The sequence below is a fragment of the Lupinus angustifolius genome, chromosome LG03 (assembly GCF_001865875.1).
Source record: "Lupinus angustifolius cultivar Tanjil chromosome LG03, LupAngTanjil_v1.0, whole genome shotgun sequence".
In the NCBI taxonomy this organism is placed as follows: Eukaryota; Viridiplantae; Streptophyta; class Magnoliopsida; order Fabales; family Fabaceae; genus Lupinus; species Lupinus angustifolius.
The window spans coordinates 27,337,239-27,357,786 of NC_032011.1; the positions used below are offsets into that span (position 1 = coordinate 27,337,239).

Below are 20,548 nucleotides of genomic sequence, written 5' to 3' on the forward strand. Positions count from 1 at the left end.
TTTGGCTCGGTAATAAGCAACAAATGAAAATTTAGAAAACAACTTATAATAAAAAATAGATAATACTATTATGTTATTGTGTGTTTAATTAGATTTAACTTTTACCACAAAAATATAATAAAGAAAATAACGTTTACAACAAAACTAAAATCAACACAAATTGTTCATAATAGAGAACTCCGCACAACCAAATCTAATATAATAGTTCAAAATGAAAGTGTTGACAAAGAACATACAAAAGATAATATTTTTGTTAGTATCCAAATATTTATATATTAAAGTGAATTTACAAATTATATTGTGTTATAGAGTAAAAGTCCAATATAAATGAGAGATTTAATAAAATAGTTATGTTAAAAATCATACATGTGGACTTAACATCATGTCTTAACTCAAACACAATGCATTAGATCTATAAGTTTGGTTGCATTTAGCATAACAAATATGTTAAGAAAAGTTATACGTTAGTATCAAATGATACATTTTTTTTTAATAGATTAAATGTTAAAATTTAAAAAAAATATTTTTCAGTTTATGCGGGCTGACCCGCCACAACCCGCAACTCGCTTAGGGCGGGTTTGGGCTATCATTTAATATGTATAAATTGTATCCATGCTTTTTAGTCCAGCTCGGTTTAGCCCGAACCCGATATGGGCTAGCCCGAACCCATCCAGGTAGCCCGTTTTGACACCTCTAATGAGAATGATGAGATGAAGAAAGATAAGTAAAATATATCTCAATAATTCGATGTCTATATCATATTGGTTGAGTATAATATCATTATAGTTGAGAATTTTCTCATCTACTTGTGATTTCCCCAACCCGTACATTCGCTATAGTTATGAAAATTTTGGATATTATAGATATGGATTTAATAATAAGTTGTGTTTAGACTTTAATATGTTGTGTGTGAAAGACAAATTATATTAAATTTCAAAATGAAACTTTAAAGTGATTATGTAGATATATTAAATGTGATCATATTCTTGATAATAAAGCCAAAGTACTAATGACTCATAATATAGAATTTTTTAAGTTAACTTGAGTCATATCCTCCCGTACATGTTGCTATTATATGTATGTACCTGAAATCACAAGGAAATCTTGTAAATGACACTGAATAAAGAGAATATAGGAACATTCTCTTTGATGATAACCATACACAAATGCATATTTAAAAAGCACAACACCATTTATATGACTTGAGGGAACCTAAATAGATATAGATAACTTCTTTTATAATAAAATAAGATAAAAAAAATTCTTAATGAGACAACCTTTTAACAACTGAAAATATTAATAAAAATTATAATCAAATGAACTATTAGACAAATATGAACCAATGATTCAAAAAATCCTAACAAATATGAACCATTAGACAAAGTTTACATATTTACCTGTGATATAGTTAAAGTAAATATATTGGACTTGAGAAAGCCATCATGTTATTAATTTTTGAGGATTTGATCATTCTTAGAGATGAGATCCTTGTAAATCAGAAGCTAAAGAAGATTATTAGAAAAACAAATCTACAAAATAATGAAATAATCAAATCAATAAAAACATATATATAAAATAAATAAATCAATGAAAAAATAAACAACAAAACTAATGGCAAATAAGAATATATCTATAAATGTGTATAAATTATTTCACTGTAAATAGATAGATATTATAATCTTAATATGGACCATCTCATGATATTATTATTTTTAATTCCTAAAATGGCCTTACTAGAATATCACTTATCATTCAAGCTCATACCCCACTCTTCTTACTAGGACTGGAAACGAGTCGAACCAGAGTTCAGCTCGGTTCAGCTCGAAAATCGATGCAAGTTTGATACGAGTTATTTTTTTAGCTCAAATTCGACTTGGTTAAAGTTCACGAACTATTCAGTTCAGTTTGAATAGTTTATTTGGACAACTCAAATAATTAATTAAAATTTAAAAAATACTTCAAAATTGTTATGTATATATATATAAATATAATCTCTTTTATATATAATAAGAATAAATATAAAAAATAATGTACGAGTCATAATAAACATAATTAGTTTATATATATATAAATAAATAATTATATATATATATCGAGCTAGCTCATGAACCTAACGAATCGAATTACATCCAACTTAAGTTCGACTCGTTTATTTAGCTCAAGTTTATCGAGCTAAATAATGAATCAAGTTTTGAACAAATACTGAATTGATTCAGTTCATTATCAGTCTAACTTCCTACATATTTTAATCAAGTGAAGATATGAACAATATTTCTATTGTTCTGCTTCGAGATTGTTGGGCTGCAAAATTATCCCTGAAATAAATTTTAACTTTTATCTATTAATTTTTCTGAGAAAAAATTGTATATACTGAAAGTGTAAGAATTTTTATATTACTATTACATTATCTATAACTCATTTTCAATTATTAGTCAATTATTATTAATTAATTTTATCTGATATTAAAGAGGTCATAGCTACGTATTTGGTAAACTCTGATCTCTTTCTTAAAAGGGATTAGTTGTTGATAATCTGTTAAAAAGTCTTCTACATCATTTTCTTAGGAATGTGAGAGTCCAAATTAAAACAACAGAAAATCTAACAAATGGCTCAAGTAAAAATGTTAAAATGGTAAGAGATATGGACAAATCTTCTTAATGAACAAGAAAAAATGAGTCATTTATGACTGGAAAAGATAAGAAAAACATAAAGTTTGAAGAAAAAGAAAAAATGGAATCAAAGTTTTATTTAATTGAATAATATTTCTCCTTATCATACTTTACAAAGATTAGGAATAACCCTTATATATAACATATATAGGGGATAGAAACATAAATGTTAAATAGATAATAGACTAATATAAATCAATCAACACATACAAAATTACAATAATTCTAACAAAAAAATTACAAAAGTAACATCTATACATCTTAACCAGGTCATTAATTAGATCCATGGGTCTTGTTATTTGTATTTATTTCAACTTATTAATTATTCACATAACTCACACTTAGAATCTCCTAATAATTAATTTGATTGAAATGGTTATTTCCTGACCATATAATAATTATTTCTGATCACATATGTATACATTAATGGAAAGTTGTTACTTACGGAAATGGTAGTAATATTTGCTGGAATGACTGATAAGTGAAAGAACTATAACACTTTATTTGGTTTGCGAAAGAAAAAACAAGAGAAAAGAAAATTTAAAAAATGAAAGTTGAAGGAAAGAAAAATTAGAAGAAAAAAAATAATCATTTTGTATAAAAAAGGAAAAAAAAAATAGAGAGAGAAAAGAATATAACTATAGGGGACAATGGTCAATCTCATCCCTCTTATTTTTTTTATATAAACGGAATAAAATTACATATTCACAATATATAATTTACTATCTTGATTTACATATATAAAATGTAAAGAAAGTAATAAATTTTGAGACCTAAATATATATTATAAATCTTTACACTAATTTATAAATATTACTCTCAATTGAAAACAACCTGGTTTTGAAAAAATTATGTCACAAACAACCTGATTTTGAAAAAAATTGAATGATTGAAAACAAGAGTTGATATATTCTTTTGTATTATCACTAATATTCCCTCACTTTTTAAGTAAGAAATTGAACTCTTAACTTTGTGCTTATCTTAAAGATCTAGGGCTTACAGTACTAGATGGATAAACCCCTTTTTTTGGTAGGTGTATAGTATTATATATTGACAAGAATGTATTCTTGACTCTCAAGTCAAACATTTGAATCAACCATGGATTCATTGGCCACTAAAGAAACCAGAATGAGAATCATTGAGCCTCAGCACCATGATTTTGAAGATACTACTGATCAAACAGAAAGGTCCCAGTCACACTTGGTGCTGAACTATCCCAAACCACCACCTTTATGGAAGAAGCTACTCAATCCAGTGAAGGATACCAAGTTCTTCTTTTCGTTCAAGAACAAAACTTGTCATGGACATGCTTTTTCATTCTTAGAGAGTTTATTTCCAATCATTAACTGGTCCAGAAATTACAAAGCTTCCATGCTTAAAGATGATTTGCTAGCAGGTTTAACTATTGCCAGCCTTAGCATACCTCAGGTATTCAGAAGAGTATAATGCTATATATTCTCATGCTCTTTTCCTCAAACCATTTTTTGCTTTATAATGATTGATGATTACAAAGTTTGTCCAAACATGGATACAAAAAGAGTATAAGAATGTCATTTTTCTATTCACAAACATTACTTCTCTTTTCAGTGCAATGTAGGAGATGAAGATCATTACATTACCATCATTGTTTTCACTTGACTCTTATATAATGTTTAATTTATGTTGCAGAGCATAGGATATGCTAATTTAGCAAAACTTGATCCTCAATATGGACTGTGTAAGTATTTCTGTTATTTTTCATACTATACTGATGCATCAAACTAAAAACTGACAACAGAAAATTGAAAATTGATAATGTTCCATGAACAACTATTCTCCATAACTTTTCAAAAAAAAATTGATTTTTTAATAAAAATCCCTTGTGCTATTAAATACAAAGTTTTTGGTAAAGCTGTCTCATTGTATGGACTACATATAACATAACTCATTTCCAAAAAGCATTTTTTTATTTGTAGATTTATATTTCTGATAGAAATCTCATGTCTTTCAATTTTTTTAATTGGTCTTTGTTGTATTCAGATACTACTGTTGTTCCTCCAATTATCTATGCTGTGATGGGTACCTCAAGAGAAGTTGCAATTGGACCTGTAGCTATAATATCATTGCTGATATCCTCTCAGGTTTCCACACTGATAAATCCTGCTTCCAATCCTGAGGCCTATAGAAATTTTGTTTTTACAGTAACCTTTTTCGCTGGAATCTTTCAAGCTGCATTCGGAATTTTCAGGTGCTTTCCTCATCTGTTTCTGAATCTTATAGTGAGTGGTAAATATGTGAAAGTTTCATTATAAACTAAGTTGTTTATTCTTTGAAATTTGCAGGTTGGGTTTTCTTGTGGATTTTCTTTCACATGCTGCCCTTGTAGGGTTCATGGCAGGTGCAGCCATCATTATTGGTCTTCAACAGCTGAAAGGGTTTTTGGGGCTAACTCAGTTTACCACCAATACCGATGTGATATCTGTCTTTGAATCTGTTTATAAGTCACTTTATCAACAAATTACATCAGCAGAAAAAGTGAGTAGGTTCTTCTGTTTGATGCCAAGAAAGGGTACATTTATCACACTTGTCAAGTTTTATTGGTTATTAACTATAAAAAATAATACATTTATCATCATAACCAGAAGAATAACTGTACCCAAGTTTTATCCATAAAAATGATAATTTATGGAAGAAAAAGAACCATAAAATAATACATTTATCATCATAACCAGGAGAATAACTTTACCCAAGTTTTATCCTTAAAAATGATAATTTATGGAAGAAAATAAAATATACATTTGGAAGAAAAGATTTATAATATGTTTTTTTCTATCAACTTTATTATTTTCTTTTATATAAAAAGCTGTCATTTATAAATAATTGTGTATGTCAATGTTTCACAACTTTCTTTTTGTAAAAAAATGATCAAGCTCTTGATGTACAAGAAGCATTTTAATTTTTTTGTTTCATTGATATATATTTGACATTATTCTATGTTTAATGCATTGACAGTGGTCCCCTCTGAATGTTATCATCGGGTGTTCATTCCTGATTTTCCTTTTACTTGTTCGTTTCTTTGTAAGTAATAATATTTCTAGCACATACATTGCACTACTACTTTACCTACTTGATTTGAACTTCTGATAAATAATATTATATATCTCATTTTCAGGGAAGAAGAAACAAGAAACTTTTCTGGTTACCTGCTATTGCTCCTCTTATATCAGTTGTATTATCAACCCTAATAGTGTACTTGTCAAAAGCTGATAAGCATGGGGTTTATATAGTAAAGCACATCAAAAGTGGTCTGAATCCAAGTTCAGTTCATCAGTTACAATTCCATGGCCAACATGTTGGAGAAGCAGCTAAGATTGGATTGATTTGTGGCATTATTGCTCTCGCTGTATGTGTGTTAAATCATCTCTTCTCTTTCCAATAAATAGCTATATTATTTTTCATGACTCCAACTTCTATTTTTCCTAATGTTAAAATGAACTATTGGTTCAGGAAAAAATAGCTGTTGGTAGATCTTTTGCTTCCCTTAAGGGATACCATCTTGATGGGAACAAAGAAATGTTAGCTATGGGCTGCATGAACATTGCAGGATCTTTAACTTCATGCTATCTGGCAACCGGTAAACTTAATTGTTTTTGCTAATATTTAGTGAAGTTTTACACCATTAAATTAACGTCTTGTTGGTATCAGAATATAGCTAAAAGGTTATTTGTGGTGTATAAAATGTTGTCTGTAGTCTGATGCTTAATAATATTTGCAGGTTCTTTGTCAAGGACTGCAGTAAATGTGAGTGCTGGATGTAAAACATCATTATCAAATATTGTAATGGCAATAACTGTGATTGTGTGCCTGGAATTGCTTACAAGGCTCTTATATTACACTCCTATGGCCATACTTGCTTCTGTAATAATCTCTTCACTTCCTGGTTTAATTAACATAAGTGAAGCCTGCCATATCTGGAAGGTGGACAAATTTGATTTTCTTGCATATGCTGGTGCTTTCTTTGGAGTCATGTTTGGATCAGTAGAGATAGGTCTTCTAATTGCTGTAAGTTGTTCACCACTTTCAAGATATTATTACTCCATTGCACACTAAACACCATTCTGTAATAATATTTATCTAGTGTCAATATAAATATTTATACATAGTCAATAAATCATCTATCATTCATTAGTATTACCTTTTTTGAATTGGCCATTAATGATTAAAAAATGAATGTGAGATAATGAACTCACAGTATATAAAACATTTACACTTTCAATATATACATATTTTCTCTAATTATTTGTTGCCATATGCATAGTTATGAGATTAACTAGTTAAGAATATGTGTAGTTAGAGAAAGCTTTTTCCTGGAAAAAATTCGTCTGTCTTATACTATGGCATCACCTAGACGCCTATATTCATGATCAATAATAATCTAATTCTTAGCTGATAATATTATGATAATATAACTTTTTTTACATTTATTTGTGACTAAATATGAATTGTTGATGATATATCAATAATGTAAAAAATATTATTATGATATGTATATACATTTATTTTTCCTCATAATTTATTTGGTCATATTTGGTCGGTTGAACATTTTCTTTTCTCAATACTTTTTCCTGCTAAGCTTTTTATCTCTCACGGTATATGATGTTTATCCATTGCACAATCACTACTACTGAATAACACTGCAATTCTTTATAGACAATAAGCCTTTAACAGCTAGAAATCTAAATTTAAAGTACAATATGCTATATGGGCCAAGAGGTATGCGATTCCTGTCACATCCTACACATTATTCGAACACATGGTGATACATCTAACACTAATTGATTACTCTCCAATATTGAAGAAACCAATACTAAAATATGAAGATGATTTTTTTTTTAAAATTTCTTATTTATTTTTTGATAAAAAATAATATGTAAGTTAAAAGATCAAGTCAACCTAAAGCAGATGCATGAGCCGATAATCATATTTTTGGCACCGAGCAAAGGTCATAATAAGGGTGTATAAAAAAATAGATCAAGTCAACCTAAAGCAGAATATTAAAAATATAAGTATGAACAAATATACATAAAAATATGTGTAGTTATTCTTTTAGAAAAAATACCAGGCTGTGAGATTTCAATATGAAAATGCCACATCACAAGTTTAATTGGTTAGTATTTTTTTGATCGACAAAAGAAAATTATATTAATAAAAATAATTACAAAGAAAAAGAACAAAAATAAAGCAAAAACAAGAAGAAAAGAACCAATTACAAAGTGGAAATTGGTTAGCATATTAAGTTCACCAGGTTGGTCTTGTTGAGGAATAAGATGAATAGTTAATAACTAAAAGATTTATTGTTATAAATCTTGTGATATACAATATCACACGTGAATAAAAATGAAGAAAAAACAATATTAATAATAAAAAATTAATTTTTATTAACATAAGATAACATATGAGATATTATTTGTCAAAACATATATCTCTATTTATCATAAATAGACATGTTATCTCAGTAACATCTTATTAAAGGCCTTGAGTTTAGCCCATTCAAAAAGCTAATTGAAGGAGTGAAAGTTGTCCAAGTTTTATGAAAACTATCTTTAATTAGCCATTGTCATCTACTGTGGGATCTCAATATTACCCATTAAATCAAATAACATATAACATTATATTGATAAAAATAATCATAATCCAATAACAGATAATTGAGTAAACAAGAGTTTACATCCAAAATATCAGTATCTCATCATTTGGATTATTTTTGTTTGTGTAGGTGTTAATCTCATTTACAAAGATAATAATACAAACAATTCGACCAGGCATAGAAATTCTGGGCAGAGTTCCAAGAACAGAAGCATTTTGTAATGTTATTCAGTATCCTATGGCTATAAGCACTCCAGGCATCTTAGTGATTCGGATAAGCTCTGGCTCACTGTGCTTTGCAAATGCTAATTTTGTTAGAGAAAGGTAAGCACTTCACTAAATATATAATTCTTGAGAGATTATATTTGATGATGAGTATGTTAATTATTCACTTGTTCCAGAATACTAAAGTTGATCACTAATGAAGAAGATGAATTAAACGAAACTGCTAAGGGAAAAGTCCAAGCAGCAATCTTGGACATGACCAGTGAGTCTCAGAACTCATAACTCTTGCAATAATATTATTTGCTTAAGCACTAGTCACTTTATGTCAACACGTACAGTTTCATTACCCTATTATTGTTGGTTCACTTTGTTTTATGTCCAGTCACTCTTGATCTTCACACCTCTGGATGTGTTTGGTATATAAAGTTATTAATGATTTATGATAATAATATTGTGTTGTTGGTTGACCCATATAGCCGATCTCACATCATAAGAATAATGTTTGATTTGTTGGGTTTGGGCTCCTTTTTTATGTGGAAAAAGACCCAATTGGACAAAACTCACTTGTTCCACTTAATCAAATAGATACGGGTCAGATGTGACAAACGCGTGCAATCAGTTTAGGCTTATGTAAAAAGAGGCATTGAAAAAAGTGAGAGAAGTTGAAATAACTCAACCCCAAGAACTCATAGCAGCTGTGAGAAATTTGTGACTACATCTCATTTATCATTAAAAATCTCTTGTGTATTTTTACACATTACAATTATTTGTTATTGCTCCTAATTTATTCTAGCAAGTTGAGAAATTATTCTTTGTAGTTGAATTTCCAATCATGATTGTCATTATTTGATGTGTTTTGTGTTGATGGCTGATGCACTAACATCATGTTTCTAATCAAAATCTAAAGCATTTATATGATGTGCCATTTAGTTCCAATTTTGAAAATGTATAAAAATGACCATGAACTCTAGTAACTTTAAAGACTACATATCTTTCCGGTATGGGAGAACCCAACCCATATTTAAATTAGTTTTAAATAAAATGATGTAAAAAATAATCACAGTATGGTATTGGATCTCATCCAAACTCTAAAAATGTATACAAATGATTCATAATTTTGAAAGGTAAAGGATTGTTTGACACCTAAACTAGAGTTCAAAATATATTTTGCATATATTTTTAAAATGGAGAGATCAAATTGCACATCATGTAAGGATGAGTTTTTCTTGGACTTTTTCCTATTTTAATTAACTTTAATGCCAAAATAATAATAAATTTTTTAAGTAGCCTTATGAACTTCCCTGTGTATTTCTCTTTGATAGACCTAATGAATGTTGACACTTCTGGAATTCTAGCATTGGAGGAATTGCACATGAGTTTGCATAGTCGTGGCATAGAAGTGAGACAACCTTGAACCTCTCTATCTTTGGACATAATAATGATGATGTGTGTTTGCTAAAACCTATTAAAACTCTAACTTTTTTGTGCTATTGCTATGTGTTTTTGCAGTTGGCTATGGTCAACCCAAGGTGGCAAGTAATTCACAAACTTAAACTAGCACACTTTGTGGACAGAATTGGAAAAGAATTAGTTTTCCTTACAGTTGCTGAAGCTATAGATGCATGTCTGGCTTCTAAAATTACCACCCTTCACTTTGAAGGTATTGTCTAGTTTTTTTAATCATCTAATGGAGGATAAGGGTACTCAATCCATAATTGTAAGTGTGTTAAAGTGTTAAGGTTGTATTTCAAAGTTGTAAGGGAAAGTGAAAGAAAGAGATCAATGAATAAGGAGTAGAGGAAGGGAAGGAGAAACGAAACAATAAATCAGGAGGAAGAGAAGGAGAAATAAGGGTAAATCAAGTTAAATCTTTCTCCCAATTAGGAGTGTGAAATTTAGATGAGATTAGAATGAATAATTAACTAAAATAATAATAATGTATACAAATATTATTTTACCATCCTTTTAAAAATAATGATAATGTATGAATATTATTTTACTCTCATTTAAAAATAATGATAGTATACAATGTTATTTTACCCTATCTTACATTTAAGTCAATGTCCATGTGACACTCTCACATCTGCCAATGTATGTTATATTTTACATTCAAGTTAATGTTTGTGTTACACTATGTATCAAAGTCAACCTAAGTCTGGCTAGGGCATTGTGGTTTTGTGGATGGATTCACTATCAATTAATATCTTTCACTATAACATTATAATGATATTTCACTTCTCATATCAAAAGATATTATCTTCTCCAACATCTAAAAATATATTGTCAGCATTTGTCTCATAGCCTAACTCAACACATGAATCACTATTTCCACCTAGGTCTCAATGACTTTTGGGGTTCTGGCTCCAACATGATCCGCTAGTACCTTATCCTCCATCAACATATTTATTTAGATGATCAATATATTTATCATCTAAACACAGGATTGAGTACCCTTATCCTCCATCAATATATTTATCATCTAAACACAACATGGTCCTGGATCAAAGTTATAATAATAATAATAATAATAATAATAATAATAATAATAAATAGATAAAAATGAATAAGTTAAAAATTTGCTTTTGTTTAGGTTTGATTATCAAATAAGTTAAAGATTTGAAAATATGTAAACTGGATCAAAACATATCAATAGGTTGTATGAATCACCTTAACAAGAGTTAAATCTTTAAAGATTCGACAAAAAATAAAATAAATCAAAGATTGAATTATGAAATACAAATTGTATCAAATTGATTGGGTTGAGTTTTTATAATTACAATGTGAATAAGGTAAGGATTTCCTTTTTATATTAATTTGATTTGTAAGAAGGTTAGTGATCCTTCAAATATTCCATATAAAAAACATATCCAAAAATAATAATTTTGAGATTGTGCATTAACTTCTGCGATATTTATAAAATTTAGAATCATCAATTTTACCTTACGCAATAATCTTAAGTTGATGCAATCACTAAAAAATGGGATTTTGACTAATTTAATTTTTTTGAGAGCCAAATATTTATTTTTTACTCACTAGTAGTATTACAATAACTTTTGGGCTTTAGAAAAATTATTAATCACTAAAGGGTATGTTTTTTCAGTATCATACAACTCAAATAACACTCAATTTAGATTTTTAATTTTTAAATAATTTTAAATTTGAATTCTTTATATGAATGATGATTTATTACGTAATTAGAAATTACAATTTCTATTTTAAGCATGTGTTGAATTCATTACAAAATAAAATTCATATACACTCTTTATTTCTTAAAATAAAACAAAGAAAAACTGCATCGAAATAAATGAGATTATACGCACCACTAAATTTGAATTACATTCTAGCCAAAGTGTTTTCTCATCACTTCCATTAGATCATGGTTATTGTTAAAGTTGTTAGTTGATTTCAGTTTGTTAGTTGTAATATTGTTTTCGTTAATCGATTAAGAGTTTTATTAATCGATTAACTAGTTAGTTATTAGTTAGACGTTGTAGTATATAAAGGGTGATCCCTTATTCCTTGTAAATCAGTTCTATATAGAAAGTTTTCATTTTCTCATTCATGATTTTCTCTCATACTTCTTGATTCTTCGAAAAGCTTTCTTTTCATGGATTTTCTCATTCTTTCTTTCTTATTTCACCAAGATTCATGCATGACTCTACCATTTTAACAATTATCAATGAGGCGAGTTCTGCATAAAGGGCGTTATGAATTGAATAGTAATCAATAAAAAATATAGGACTGCACCAAATTTTATCTCCGAAACCTCTAGAAGAACTCGGGCTCCCTTTGTTGCTCCATCAGTATTTACTTTAATCCAACTAAATGAAGGAGGGATCTAGCTTACCTAAATAAATGGATGGAGATTTTCTATGATAGATTTCACAATTGAAAATTCTAATATAGATAAGTTAGCACAATGTTTGGATATATTTCCAGATAAGACAAAGAGTCATGTCTCAACAAGACTCAAACTCTTCAAGTCCTTAACTCGTCTGAAGATTGATGTGTGCAAGTGCACACTCCAACTTATATGAAAAGATTGGTCCCAATATTGTTATTCTAGGGGTCTCCTCAATTGCATTTGCATTGAGACCATAATTGTGACATTATTCCACAATTACAATAAAAGTAATGTAACAACATTAGTTATTACAACCATAATTTAAAGGAAAATAGCCTTGATCCTTAGGTTACCAATTGTCATTCATCCCTCATCACAAATTAATCTTAAAGGAAAAACTATGGTTGCAAAATACAATTTAGAACACCAAGTATTACTAGACATGTTTTTCTGAGGTAGCACGTAAAGGTGCACATTTTCATCATAACAACCCTCAAAATTGGTACTTCATATGAAACATAGAGACCACAAAAGGATTTAATTTTTTGATAAGTACAATTTTTATTAAAAAAGATTTAATGTTTCTATCTTTTCATTTATACTTTATTTTTTTGTTAATACAAAGATCACCCGAATCCCAAGTACATTTTCTACGCTTATAATGATCTTATACATAATCTTACACATTAAAATTACTGTTTAGCTTCTGAATCATGCTAGTATTATCCTAATCCCTATAGGGTTAGGTGCATGTGTCATTGAGCGTTAAGTTGATGATGAGAATTACACTCATATTCTGCACTTCCACTTGCACTTTCATTCTTGGGTGGTTGTTGCATTTGTGGGGTAGTGATTGAAACATTCAATTGCCCATGTTGCATCATATTTTGCATGTCTGTTCCCACCATGTTATGTTGCATATGAGGATAAAATGTGTATCCTTGTGGCCATGCATCACTTGGATTTGTTACATGGCACTCTCCATTACTTCGTGCTTCTGCATGTGAACTTGTTCCTTGTGAAAATGGATCATAAACCGTGGATGATAGATCCCTGGTTATTATTATTATTAAAAAATCAAAAAATGCAAAGATAAGTTAAATTTGTGTACATTTTTTTTGCAAAAGGAATTAATAATTAAAGAAAAGGTAAGAGCTGAAACCTGAGAGGGTCCAAAGGATTAGATGCATCAAATATGTGTTGATGGTTCTGGTTGCCATCTTGCAACCACCCTACACTTTCGAAAGTTGAAGGGATTCCCTGTAACAATTTTTTATTATATATTATTTCAGAAAAATAAAAATTTATACTTTTATTTTATTACATATTACTACTTCTAGTAGCAAACTTGTAGGAAGGGGGAATCCTGCACACGGAAAGAATTAGTTTCTTATGCAAAATGTAATAGAATACTCTTGATAGCGTCAAACAAATAAATAAGAAATACATGGATAGGTTATAACATAATAAATATATGCAATGACAGTGTATGAGTTTTATACACTATCATTTCATCCATCATTCATGTTTTGTCATTTATGACTTAAAAAAAATACAAATGAATAATGGATGATGTATTAACTATGTGTAAATTTTTACACAAACAATGCATAAATATTACACTCAAGTTATAAATATTAGAAAAAACGTATGCACTGATAGTGTAAAAAATTTATACATTGTGATGTATCATTATCATTCATATGTATTTATCATTGACTTTTAAAAAATAATATAAATGAATGATGATGATATAGTAATTGTGTATAAATTTTTTGTATTAACATCTATAAATATATACTTTGTTGTGTTATTTAGTACTTGTATTTAACTACCTGAATAGTAGATGTATCATACGTAGGAAGATGGTTGCTCAGCAAACATTCCTACAACAAACTTAATTTTAAGTAGTGTGCAATTTCTCCAAATGATTAAACACAATAACTAAGATGAGAACGAAAGAAGACATAGCTAGCTAGTATCGTGATTATTATCAACCTTTCTTTGCATAACACGTGTCAATGTATCTACGAGGTTCTTTTCAGTAGATTCAAGATCCTCCATAGATGTCATCTTCGATGGGTCGGGTTCATATATCCTGTATTCACCGTAATAAAAGATACATAAATTAGGAATATATATAGTATAATGTTATTGCACTCTGTCAATCACAATCATAATTAATGCGCTACAATATTATGGTTTTAGGAGTATTTATAATGATATATAACTTGTTGATCATATTTTCTCACAATTATAGAAAACGCAATATAAATGAAATTATGATCTCAATTGTAACCACAATTTAAAATTCTGACATAACATAGCATTATTATTTCTTTTTGATGGGCCAACCTTATTTGTGCCTCGGTCATTTGAAGTTGTTGATGTAACCTGTTAACTTCTTGTTGTAGTTCCTAAGTAAGAAAAGAGATTTTCACAACCATGAGATAGAATTGAAGGAAGAAAATGTAAATGTTGAAGTGACATTATGTTAAATATGATGAGGTTTCAACATGGAACAAAAGATTTCTACATACCTCAATCTCACAGTTAATGTCTCCCGGACTTCTTGGATGAAATAGAAGCAAAGAAGAAAGAATTAGTCAGTACTATTAGATCATTCAAAAATCTTATAAAATTAATGGTTAGAGAAAAAAACATAAAATAATAATAAAATGTTTACTAAAGAATAAATGTTTAGTAATGTATAGGAGAAAATAATAAATTACTAACTTGACCAGTTGAAGAGCTATGTCATTTTCACTCCTTAGTTGTTGAAGGGTCCTAAGCAAATACTGCAAAATGTTAACGCATTTATAAGTTTTGTTAAGATCTTTTTTATAGTAACTACTCCATGTTTTAGTGGAAGATCTTGCATACCTCCTTGTTCTGGATCCCCCTGCTTAAAAAATAATGGAAATTAGCCAAGTGTGATGACTAGTCTCAAGGAAAACAAAAACTGGAACAAGAAAATAAAATATAAATGACTAAATTATTCCAGCCCTATAAACTTTGGTAATATGATACCCTAATTAACCTCATTCTCTTTTGTAAATATGAGATTCCTTCCATTTTATTTTATGATTAACGTATTGTTTGAAGTATTTTAGATAATTTCCCTGCATTTACCATGGTTAGGGTTATTTGTTTATTACTCATGATCAAAGTTTGAAACTGTAGTCATATAAAGTTGTGGTTGAGGTGATGTGTTTACATATTGTGCGTATAATTATGGAAAATCTGAACAATAAAGTTAATATAATTGTAATCACAATATAGTTGCTGATATAATCAAAACTCCAAGATTAATACGTGTGCCGATAAGCTAGTCACATTTAGAGTAAATTTTAAAATTGACTCTTGGTGGAATAGTATGTCTAGCTTCTTGTATGATGATTTCAATAGAAATAGGAATTTGCTTTCTAATTATCGGTTCCGTAATTTGTAACCTTATGGCATCCTCTTGTACTTCGGTTCTAGTTCAATATATTATGGGTGTGTGTTAGCACCTTTGTTTTAAAAAAATAAATAATCTATGACGGTTGATCCATATTGTGATAAAAAAATCCAATTTATATATTGTTGAAACAATTATAGCTTATCTTATCTATAAACCATATTAAATGAGTATATGTATAACTTCTTAATCCATAGTTTAATGAAAGGAAATAAAGAGATATCTATTAGAATTAGAGTGGGGGAATGTAATATTTAGGAAAAAATGAGTTAAGTGTTATATGACCAAAGTTTAAAGGAATTGGAGTAATTCATACAGATAAAAAAAACAGATAGAGAGTATAACAGAGAGAATACTTTAGATTTTACCTGTCATAGTGTGGCTCAGGAAAATTTACAGCGCTGCAAAAATGGATTAACCAAATTAAAAACTCAAATGTGATAATTGTATCTTTTAAATTGTATTTTACAATGATTTTGTGGTTGCATGCCCATTTTGTCCATCTCTACAAAAGCCATCAAAATTTAAGTTAATATGGGCATGTTCTTATTATCTTAATGAATAAAATTGTATGTACTAATCATTTTAAAAAGTGCATAAGTGGCCAATAGACTTGATATATAATCAAACAAACAAAAAACATACTAGAAAATAAAAAGAAGTTAAATAAAATAATTGAAATGAGAAAATTTTGAAAAACATTAATATTTTATAGGAGCTTGAAAAAATCACATCATATCATAATTTTTAAGATATTAAATTTCATTATATCTTAATTTATTTTAATTTTCTTATATTACACCGACGGCCCGCATTGCATTATAAAAATGCTTGTGATCTTAAATGGCGAATGAGAAGGGCCAAACAAACAAATAAATTAAATTTATATGTTATGCCGATAAGAAAATTGTGGGTTATGCATGTTGGTTGGTGTTACCAGTTTTATCATCACTAATCACTATTGTTATCACATTTTCTTACAATTTTCCATAATTATAATAAATGCAATATAATCACAAAGACAAATTAACCATTATTGCAACACAATTTAAAACAATCATCACCATTTATGGCATTCCATACTAAATTACATTTTTACAACATACTTATCTCTTTCTTGATCAGGAAGGTTGATGAAACGAGTAAAAACATCCTCGATCCTGTTTACAGAAATATATATTAAACAATATATGAAGTCAATAAAATATATGATAAAAAGTTATCGAATGATGCAACACATATAGGATATATATGTATGAGGTCGAGGCTAAAACAACTAAAACTAGATAGGTTTATATAATTCTACAATAAAAATGTATACTTAAGACCTTTTTATAGAAAACTATAATCCCTTTCACGTTTTTTTTTAATTTTAATTTTCACATGTTAGTCAAGATCCTGATCCATAGGATTATAGTTTCTAAGAAATAAAGGATTAATATAATATTGAAATTTATCATCATAGAATGTTAATGATTGCATTTGTAAGTTCATGCAAGTTCGGCCATGAGAATTGAGAGAAGGAAATGATGAGGAAAATATCATAAATTTCCCAAAATCAATGAAAAGGAACCTTCAGAACCATTTATTGTCAAGTTCATAAAGTCTTGATAATGCAGAGAGAATGGTTTTAAATTCCACTCAACAACCCTAATTATTGCAGTACAATATTATTGTTTCAGTCTCTACAATCATATATGCTGTGATTACAATTAAAGCAGCATCATTCATATTTGAAACAAAAAGGCAATAATGTCAATGATAGATCATAGACATCATTATAATTATATCTAGCAACCAAATAAATAAAAACCCAACATTTGTAAAGAAATAAACTAACATGAATGTGAATATATATGTATGTATATATATATGTGTGTACAATGTGAAGAGAATGTGCACCTTCTTCTGCCTGAAAAATGGTTGAGACGACCAGAAGGAGAGAACATGATAAGGGCAATATCAATGTCACATAAGATGGATAATTCATAAGCTTTCTTGATGAGGCCATTTCTACGCTTTGAGAATGTAACTTGTCGATTTGTGGTGTTCTCTATTCTCTTTATCTCCAATTTAACACGACCCATCTCAGATTTATAATCTAAGAACTTAAAGTATGCATGTATGCAAAAAAAGGAAATGAAGAATGTGAAGGAGAAAATCTAAAATAATTATAGAATGCTACAAATATAATATATATGGAGACATGCATGATGAACCTTGAAAGAAGGGACAGCTGGATCGGAAAGAGAGGTATGAGGAAGGTTATAAATGGGTGGAAGAAGAAAGGGTCGCTTTGCTTTGGTTCTATTCTTGTTCTTGGTTAATAGAGAAAGGAGTAATATGAACCAAATAAATCATCAATGTATGTTCCTTTCTTTGGTTGTTTTCAATATATATAGTTGGGTCACCTATTAGAGTTCAAATTATATTGTTTGTGATATATTCTTCCTCTATGTAAATGTAAGCTTGTAATTTTTTCTTCTACTAGTTTTATTAATTCATTAATTTAAAATCTATACACTAACAATATAATGTTTTTTATATTGTCAATATATAATTCACCATTAATTTATAATATTTTTATTTAAAAATTAATAATAATTAACATATGAATGATAGAGATTTGCTAACAGCGTAGAAAACACTTATACTTTTAATGATATATTAACATGGAAATCAAAGACTTTGTTATACAATAATTCAAAGAAGATTAATCCTCCTTTTTTAAAATTGAGAAAAATCAACTTAATATATCTCCAACCACATAGCTTCTCAAAAAATATTTTATCTTAATTAAACCACATGTACAACTACCTTAATTGTATAGAAAAATATGTCAAATTAATTTTAATATAATATCTATACACTATCACCATAAAGATTTATATATAGTTAGTATATTATTAATCAATCATTTGTATTTTTGAAGAGACAATGATAATTAGACATGAATAATGGATAACACAATAATAATATATAAAACTCATGCATTATCAATAATGGATACATTTTTTCCTTTTGGAAACAATATACAGAATATCCATAAACATTATGTTTTTTTTACAACTAGCTGGGCATTATGCATTATTTTTGTTCGTAACTACCTCATAAAATTTATTTGTTTGTGACATTGATTTATGCATACAGATAATATTAAATTACTAATAACTAACTAAGAAACAACTAGGATTAGACTCATCATAGTGATAATAGATCCATCACTCCAACAATTCATGTTAACCAACATTGATGGCCAAAGAAATTATCATTAAAATATAAATTGAATGATAATAAGACAATAAGTATCTTTCAGAGTTGAAATGAGAGAATAGAGTAATATTGATATATAGAAAAAGTAAAATTACATATAATAATAATGATATGATAACTAAAATTAAAAAAAAAATGAATGAGTGAGAATTTTTCAATATTAATAATTTAACATTAAAATTATATTTAACTTTCTTAGTATAATACTGTTTTCATTGATGAAAATTGACACCAATTTTATCTAAAATTATTACTATTTTGATTTACAAAAAAAATAAAACTTTCAATGCAAATGATTTGAATATTTAATGCTATGATTTTAAATCGAAATAGTAAAGAATAATAATACATTATTTACAATATTAAACAAATTATGTGATGGTATAGTAAATTTTATATTTTCATAGGATATTATATAAATTGTAATATTTGAAAATCATATCTTTAATGACAATTTTTTATTTATGAAACTACTTTTTCGGAACTTATAGTCATTCTACCCGATGAAATTTGAAAATATAAAACATGTTTAAAACTTGAAAATTGGTTTCCTAAGATAATATCATTTCAATAAGGAAAATTGATCCCAATTTCATTTTTATTTAAATTTATTATTATTATTATTTTGTAAAATTAATTCTCGAATGAAAAAGGAAAATAAAACAAAAATAATTTGAATATTCATCTCTTAATTTTAAAAAGAAATGATGAAAAATAATAATTTATAATAAGTAATAGTAAATAAAGAAGCGATGAAGAATAGTAATAATTTTTAAAAGAATTTGATAATGGTTTTATTTTTATTTAAAATTATTAGCATTTTTCCAAAAAATTATTTTCCAAATAAAAAATGAAAGTAAATAAAAAATAAGTTAAATACGTTATTAGTAATAGTAAATAAAGAAGTGACGAAGAATATTAATAATTTTTAAAATAAATTGATAATGGTTTTATTTATATTAAAAGTATTACTATTTTTCCACAAAATTATTTTCCAAATAAAAAATAAAAATTTGAATATGCATCTCTATACTTTTAAAAAGAAAGTGTGAATAATAATAATATGTTATTAGTAATATTAAGTAAAAAAGTGGTGAAGAATAGTAATAATTTTAAAAATAATTTGATATTGATTTTATTTTTATTTAAAATTATTAGTATTTTGATTAGGAGAATTTAATTTTTCATTGAAAAAGTTCTTGCACTTGTTAAGTGACCTAAATTTTGTATACTTTAAAATGAGAGTAATTTCACTTACTCCATCAACTTTTGCATAAATCATTTCTCTAATTTTTGTACTTATACAAATCATCTATATTTATATTCATGCATTATACTAACTACAAATACCTGAGAAATAAGTGTGATATTGTAAACAAAAAATATTATGAGTGTAAATAAGTTAAGCAAAACATGATATATTGTGAAGACAAGTCCAAATAATATAATAAT

General features: G+C 27.7%; 2 protein-coding genes across 3 annotated transcripts; one reads left to right on the plus strand and one right to left on the minus strand.

Moving 5' to 3' along the window:
* LOC109342474 (low affinity sulfate transporter 3-like) lies at window positions 3,750-10,190 on the plus strand. The gene is made up of 12 exons (XM_019580454.1): window positions 3,750-4,097; window positions 4,338-4,386; window positions 4,689-4,896; window positions 4,991-5,183; window positions 5,661-5,726; window positions 5,821-6,051; window positions 6,156-6,282; window positions 6,424-6,710; window positions 8,425-8,618; window positions 8,696-8,781; window positions 9,842-9,918; window positions 10,029-10,190. Exons 1-12 carry the CDS (start codon window positions 3,768-3,770, stop codon window positions 10,188-10,190), a joined length of 2,010 nt encoding a protein of 669 aa, XP_019435999.1. The 5' UTR covers window positions 3,750-3,767.
* LOC109344292 (agamous-like MADS-box protein AGL104) lies at window positions 12,924-17,994 on the minus strand. 2 transcript variants are annotated; one of them, XM_019583006.1, is made up of 11 exons: window positions 17,726-17,994; window positions 16,930-16,983; window positions 16,192-16,224; window positions 15,247-15,268; window positions 15,100-15,161; window positions 14,904-14,931; window positions 14,719-14,780; window positions 14,362-14,461; window positions 14,199-14,249; window positions 13,526-13,623; window positions 12,924-13,416 (listed from the first exon to the last, which is right to left on the minus strand). In XM_019583006.1, exons 1-11 carry the CDS (start codon window positions 17,908-17,910, stop codon window positions 13,119-13,121), a joined length of 993 nt encoding a protein of 330 aa, XP_019438551.1. In that variant the 5' UTR covers window positions 17,911-17,994; the 3' UTR covers window positions 12,924-13,118. The 2 variants fall into 2 exon arrangements, with proteins under 2 accessions (XP_019438551.1, XP_019438552.1); XM_019583007.1 differs by having other exon boundaries at window positions 12,926-13,416; window positions 15,247-15,265.

Excerpts from the sequence above, each read along its gene's own strand:
- LOC109342474 (XM_019580454.1), top strand. The coding sequence starts at position 3,768 with ATGGATTCATTGGCCACTAAAGAAACCAGAATGAGAATCATTGAGCCT. Across the intron at positions 5,727-5,820 it reads TTTTACTTGTTCGTTTCTTT|GGAAGAAGAAACAAGAAACT; the intron begins GTAAGTAATAAT and ends TCTCATTTTCAG. Across the intron at positions 6,283-6,423 it reads TTCATGCTATCTGGCAACCG|GTTCTTTGTCAAGGACTGCA; the intron begins GTAAACTTAATT and ends TAATATTTGCAG.
- LOC109344292 (XM_019583006.1), bottom strand. The coding sequence starts at position 17,910 with ATGGGTCGTGTTAAATTGGAGATAAAGAGAATAGAGAACACCACAAAT. Across the intron at positions 15,162-15,246 it reads GGGGGATCCAGAACAAGGAG|TATTTGCTTAGGACCCTTCA; the intron begins GTATGCAAGATC and ends AACATTTTGCAG. Across the intron at positions 14,781-14,903 it reads ACATTAACTGTGAGATTGAG|GAACTACAACAAGAAGTTAA; the intron begins GTATGTAGAAAT and ends TTTCTTACTTAG.